Source organism: Hoplias malabaricus, chromosome 4 (genome assembly GCF_029633855.1).
Source record: "Hoplias malabaricus isolate fHopMal1 chromosome 4, fHopMal1.hap1, whole genome shotgun sequence".
Classification (NCBI taxonomy): domain Eukaryota; kingdom Metazoa; phylum Chordata; class Actinopteri; order Characiformes; family Erythrinidae; genus Hoplias; species Hoplias malabaricus.
Genome location: NC_089803.1, coordinates 71,017,335 through 71,024,284, shown reverse-complemented (window position 1 = coordinate 71,024,284; position 6,950 = coordinate 71,017,335). Strand labels below are relative to the sequence as shown.

At 44.5% G+C, this 6,950-nt stretch overlaps 1 protein-coding gene across 2 annotated transcripts in view; it reads left to right on the top strand.

Moving 5' to 3' along the window:
• chst11 (carbohydrate (chondroitin 4) sulfotransferase 11) overlaps positions 1-6,950 on the top strand; it is a 68,420-nt gene that overhangs the window by 35,100 nt on the left and 26,370 nt on the right. For both annotated transcript variants that reach the window (XM_066669656.1, XM_066669657.1), the window contains exon 2: positions 1,123-1,208. In XM_066669656.1, the coding sequence (XP_066525753.1) occupies positions 1,123-1,208 (86 nt within the window). The remainder of the gene's footprint in view (positions 1-1,122; positions 1,209-6,950) is intronic.

Below are 6,950 nucleotides of genomic sequence, written 5' to 3'. Positions count from 1 at the left end.
TTCCGCTCTCTCTCTTCGCCAATCGCATTGGGTAAAACAATAAAACATAAGTTCCAGCCTTAGGATGGCATTTAAACATCAGTCTTGCAATAAATCACACATCTAAACAATATTTAAGTGTCTCTAACAGTGTTGTAATTCTTTGTGATCAAAACCACATGTAGAACACAACACATTTCCATTTCGCGACAGATATTTCCCTCAGTGTAAAAGTTAGCTTAGCGGTTAGCTTCCTTTTCTCTGAGGGGAAAATCTACCGCCATTTTAATCCTTACATGTAGAGTACGGATACCAACACAGGACAAACGTAATCTCATTGTGAACCTCTCAAAACCACTGAATGTGGCAGCAACTGTCTCGTTTGACTGTCACAAGCAGGGGAGGTGGCCGAAGTTAGGGGGCGCTAGTAATCTTAGCAGTATTAGCACCTACTTAAACAAAAGCGTTTTTATCTAAAAACATATTTTCTTTCAAAGTCAAGCAAGTCTCTGATATTAATCTACACACATTTGACTCCTGAAAAATGTTGATTTGAGAGAGTAAAGTACTTCTATTTATTTACAGTTAGCTAAGATTTCCAATATTGTAATTAAAATGGCCGGAAGTTGGGGTAATTACGCTACCTTCGTTCACACAAGAACAGTGACAACAGCGTTTTCTAAAATCTCCACTTGGAGAGTGTTTTTGAAAACCTCAGCTTTCAGTTAGTGACCTACAACACTGTTTTCATGAGGACGGGACGTCAAATCACAGACAGAAACCTCAGTTTTTATAATTAAATGGATCCCCGAGGACAGACAGGGTTTCTTACCTCACTAACCCGATCCACCAATCCCGTCCACTTAGGGCGGAGCTTTTGAGCTCCAGGCGAGTGGTAGAGGAGTGGGTGGAGATTTATATCCTATCCTATTTGCTTATTAAAATGTGTGTGTGTGCTGAATAAAGACGTATTAAGGTGCAGAGTTGCAGCTCAGACACTTTTAAAGCTGTTGGGGACATCATTCTGGAAGTAAATTGGTTGTAGGTGTATGTTTTTGTTTTCCGGTGTTACTCGGATGTGAGTGTGGTTATAAATCGCTGACCTAACTCTTCCTTTCTCTGTGTGTGTTTTTTTTTTTGCAGTAATGAGGCAGAACCCATTTGCGGCGGAGGGCTGCTGTCGGAAAGGCTCCAGAAACGCCCTGCAAGAGCTCTACAACCCCACACAGGTGATTGTGCTGCAGGCTGCAGTGCTAATGAACACGAGTCTGTGCTGTGATTGGTCTGTCTCAGAGAGATCTGGTCTGTCATTGGCTTGAATGTATGACTAATGGAAAAGAGCAGCTGTGAGGGATCAGATAATTGTCCAAGAGAATCATTTTTAAACATCAAACAATAATAAAAAGTTGAGAGAGAACACAACGCACAGGAGATTTTGATAAAGACCTCTGAACTCACCGTGCACTCGCGCTGTCTGACGTTCTGTCTGCAGTTCTGACAAGAGTCGGGCGGTGGTTTCCTCCGAGGTCCAACTCCTTCCCCGACTTATTCACGTTTGTGTGGTTTTTGCGGGAAGTTTTAAAAAAACATGAATGCTCTCAAATGTGAGTGTGTGTCATCCTGTGAAGGACTGGCGCCCCCTGCAGGGTGTGTTCCCACCTTGCACCCAGTGATTCCGGGTAGGCACCGGACCCTCCGCTGCCCTGAACTGGATAAGGGTTACAGATAATGAATGAATGAATGAATTAGTGGCCAGCTCTACCATTAAACATCATTACATTTGGTGAGTTATTCGTTTTACATTTGAGATGACATTTATATGCTTCAGTGAGTTTGGTTTGCTCTCAAATTCTTATATAAGTTCTGTGTTTTAATGTTTTAAAATGCTTTTTGGCACCAGTCTGATGCCTGCAGCTGTGGATGTCTCTGTGTGTGTCTCTGTGCCGAGGCTCGTTCCTGCGGCGGACTCAGATCACGGTTCTGTTGGAACCGTTTGGCGGAGGTTTGCTTCAAGAACAGCAAGTCACCTCTGACCCTCGCCGTCATGATTCAGCACGTTGCCATGGAAACGCAACATGGCAGTCCACTCACATTTCCTTATCTAAAACATGTGGCGCTTAGAAACAAAGTCGTCCTCAGAGCACTCTGCGCGCATTAAACTCATCTGCATTCTCTCTCACTCTCTCTCCCTCTCTCTCCCTCTCTCTTTCTCTCTCTCTCTCCCTCTCTCTCCCTCTCTCTTTCTCTCTCTCTCTCCCTCTCCTTCTCTCTCTCTCTCTCTCTCTCTCTCTCTCTCTCTCTCAATCACTTCCATCTCAGTCTGTTTCTATCTCTCTTTCTGTCACCCTCCAACACATATTTTATTTCTCTGGCTGCGCTCATCTTCTCTTTCTCTATTTCTCTTTCTCTATCTCACTCTCTCTCTTTCTAACTAGCACACATTTCTCTTTCATCCTCTCTCTCTCTCTCTAACTAGCACATATTTTCTCTCTCTCTCTCTCTCTCTCTCTCTCTCTCTCTCTCCTCTTTCTTACATCCTGTCTCTCTCTCTCTCTCTCTCTCTCTCTCTCTAACTAGCACACATTTCTCTCTCTCTCCTCTTTCTTACATCCTCTCTCTCTCTCTCTCTCTCTCTCTCTCTCTCTCTATCTCTCTCTCTCCCTCTTTTACTCTCTCTAGCACCCTCTTGTCCACCTCCGCATCTTCCTGAGATTGACCGCTGTTCTTTGTTGCCATGCCAACTGTCCTGCTCCGGAGCTGGAGCAGTGAGTGCAGGTTCCTCTCAGGTCTTCGAGAAAGCGTCTGCCCTTGAAACGATGGAACCGTTGAACTTCTGTTTCACGTCTAACCGCACCGTGATGCTCACGTAGCGCCTCAGGCTCAGAGCTGCGCCGCTCAGGGACTGTTTATAAACCATTCTGATTCGGATTTGTTTCACAGACAGTTTTGGCTTGTGTTTATTAGCTGTGTCTGTGAATCCAATAACACACTAAAGGCCCTGATCTACCAGCTAGTGTTGTCCTTCTGATGAGGACAGAGGTGGGCCTTCGCACCCCCAACCAGACAGGTCTCGGAGAGCTGAGGCACCCCTGGGGTTCAGCCGAGAGTATGAGTCCAAACTGGGTTAGGGATCTGTATTCTCCTTTAACAAAGACACCCTCAGTTAGAATCACACACTTCAGTCGGCAGTTCATCTGCATCCAAACTTTCTTCAAAGGGTTTTCATTAAGTTCCTCTCAAAGCCTCTCTTCTTTGTCTTTATTCTTTGAAAAAAAACCTGTAAATGCTATTTTCATTGATCATTACAGCTACAACTTCTTTTCATAAATTTATAAATAAACAAAAGTGTTGTCTTTGACTTAAAGCAACGCTTCACTCACATTCCTCTTCTTCATCTTTCCCTCGGTCCGTTTTTTTCCCATTGTCTCAGATCTTGCTTTTCCCGTCATACGAAGCATTTCTGAGCAGAGATACAAAGTGCTCATCTGTTCCACACATCTTTATTTCTCTTTAATCCCTTCATTTTTATCCCTAAAACTTGCAGCTATTATGTTGGAGCAATAAGGCAGTGAGTCTTATCCCACACCAGCCGCGGGAAAGCGGAGACCAACCTGTTCTCCCTCTAAAACACTCAATAAAGGCGCTAGGAAGGGTACTTTGAGCGATGCCCTAGAAGACACACTTCTAAAGGTTTAAAGAAACTGTTCTTAATGGAAATAAAAGTGGTTCTTCTATAGCATCGCTCAAAGAACACTTTGTAGCACCTTTACTTTAAGAGTGAACACCTGAGGCCAAACAATTACTTCTTTCTTCTTTTTAAACTGGTGGAAAAGAAAAGACACTGAACAGAGCAAGGAGCAAGAGCGTAGATTTGACCTCAACATTGGTACACACACTAATACACTGTGAAACCCTACAGCTGTATATAGTATAAGGTGTGTATGTATTGTATAGTGTGTATATACTCTCTCTCTATATATATATATCAATGTACGGGGGTTGGACAATGAAAGTGAAACGCCTGGTTTTAGACCACAGTAATGTATTAGTGCGGTGTAGGGCCTCCTTTTGCGGCCGATACAGCGTCAGTTGGTCTTGGGAATGACATACACAAGTCCTGCACAGTGGTCAGAGGGATTTGAAGCCATTCTTCTTGCAGGATAGTGGCCAGGTCTCTACGTGATGCCGGTGGAGGAAAACGTTTCCTGACTCGCTCCTCCAAAACACCCCAAAGTGGCTCAATAATATTTAGATCTGGTGACTGTGCAGGCCATGGGAGATGTTCAACTTCACTTTCATGTTCATCAAACCAGTCTTTCACCAGTCTCGCTGTGTGTATTGGTGCATTGTCGTCCTGATACACGGCACCGCCTTCAGGACACAGTGTTTGAACCATTGGATGCACGTGGTCCTCCAGAATGGTTCGGTAGTCCTTGGCAGTGACGCGCCCATCTAGCACAAGTATTGGACCAAGGGAATGCCATGATACGGCAGCCCAAACCATCACTGATCCACCCCCATGCTTCACTCTGGGCATGCAGCAGTCTGGTGGTACGCTTCTTTGGGGCTTCTGCACACCGTAACTCTCCCGGATGTGGGGAAAACAGTAAAGCTGGACTCATCAGAGAACAATACATGTTTCACATTGTCCACAGCCCAAGATTTGCGCTCCTTGCACCATTGAAACTGACGTTTAGCGTTGGCATGAGTGACCAAAGGTGTGGCCACAGCAGCCCGTCCGTGTGTATTGACCCTGTGGAGCTCCCGACGGACAGTTCTGGTCACAGATCTCTGCATCAAGACGTGCACCAACAATTTGTTCTCTTTGAACTCTGGTATGTCACCCATAATGTTGTGTCAAAACATTGCAATATTTTGAGCAAAACTGTGCTCTTACTCTCTGCTAATTAACCCTTCACACTCTGCTCTTACTGGTGCAATGTGCAGTTAATGAAGATTGTCCACCAGGCTGCTCCAGTTTAGCCATGAATCCTCCCACACTACAGTGAAAGGTGTTTCATTGTCCAACCCCTGTATATATACAACCAATGGGAGCTCAATGACAACGACAAATATATGAAAAAAAAGTCCTTAACAGAGGGCTGATGAATGCTAACCATTAAATATTTTACATTAAATTCTGCATTTACATTTATTTAAAAACAGATGTTGTCAAGTGCGATAGTTGTGTGTTTGCCGCTCACTGCTGGTATTATGTATGATTCATGGAACTGGTGCCTGTCTCTGCAATTAGATTTTTTATTTTATTTGGGGGACTGTTGCTTTAAGACCAGCTTGGTGGATTTGGACTTGTGATAATAGCCACCTTCCTTTTTTTTTTTTAATGTGTCATCTTGACTGAACACACAAACACACAAACACACACACACACACACACAGACAAAATATTCCGTAATACAGTCTATGCCATGGTTCCTCATTTAAAAATAAAATCCCTTACTCAGTACGAGTCGTGATGTGAACAGCCCCATGTCTACAGCGCTTTGCCTGTATCTTTACTGCCCTCAAAATGACCTAGTGGTCCACTGAGCAATCACATCTTTGGCTGTATTTTGTGCAAAATTATTGCTAAGGACAATTCAGCCGTCGCTGGATATTGGTCGGGACGTGTCCCTACTGTCCATACCCAACTCTACGCCCTTGGCAAGGAGAATGCAAACTGCACAGATCTGTCACATCAGGCATCTGTCACCCACACAGAGCGAGGACAGTTGTGTTTTCATGGACTCCCAGCCTTCGGGAGCCTCTGTCCTAATTCCAGCAAACTCCGCTTGTCCTTTTTCTTTATTTTTAATCTCTCCACCATCTCCTGGAAGTTGAATTTCTTGCCCCATGAATCTTTATGCCGTTGGTCGTAGGATGGCTGTAGCTCCAGTTAATCCTATTTCAGAACTACTTTTTATTCTGGTAGCGTATCTGCCATCCTTTCTTTGATCTCATAAAAAGCCATTGATTTTGATATCTAATATCTAAGCCCTTGTTCACGCTCCTCTGCCCCGTGGACGTATGGCTGATCTGCAGACGTTTCCAGTGATCCTGAGGTATGCTGTAACATTGCACCCTGACTACTACTCCTTTATAACGCCCTCAGATGTGCCGAACCAATCTGTGTGATGTGAATGAATAAAACAAGAGCAGTGTAACTGTATCTCCATAAACTCCACGTGCCTCTGTCACTAATTCCTCAAGTGTCACGTACACTGAATTGTCTAAGTGTTGCCCTGTCAACAGGATATCGCCGGTTCGATGTGCATTGGGCTGTCCAGGGATGGAGGCAGTGTTAATATCATGTGCCTCTGAGGAAGCATGTGCTTTTCCTCACCACTCTCCCAGAGGTAGGATGCATTTTATGTGATTTTTCAATAGATGTTTTTACGTCCAATAAAAAACATCTTTATTTTCGATTATTTTTCCACTCCAGGTTTTGAAAAATGCATCTATATAAAATGCACTACATTATCTGTGCATATATATATATATATACATATATGGATAATGTCGCAGAGACACCACTCCAGGGTCCTGGAGATTGTGGGTTCTAGTCCCACTCCGGGTGACTGTCTGTGAGGAGTGTGGTGTGTTCTCTCTGTGTCTGCGTGTGTTTCCTCCGGGTGACTGTCTGTGAGGAGTGTGGTGTGTTCTCTCTGTGTCTGCGTGGGTTTCCTCCGGGTGACTGTCTGTGAGGAGTGTGGTGTGTTCTCCCTGTGTCTGCGTGGGTTTCCTCCAGGTGACTGTCTGTGAGGAGTGTGGTGTGTTCTCTCTGTGTCTGCGTGGGTTTCCTCCGGGTGACTGTCTGTGAGGAGTGTGGTGTGTTCTCTCTGTGTCTGCGTGGGTTTCCTCCGGTTGACTGTTTGTGAGGAGTGTCGGCTGCTGCAGACAATTCCCTGCATGTTTTAAAGGTTTATTCTCCAGGTTTGAGAGCGTATAATACACTGCGAGTGGCAAATAAA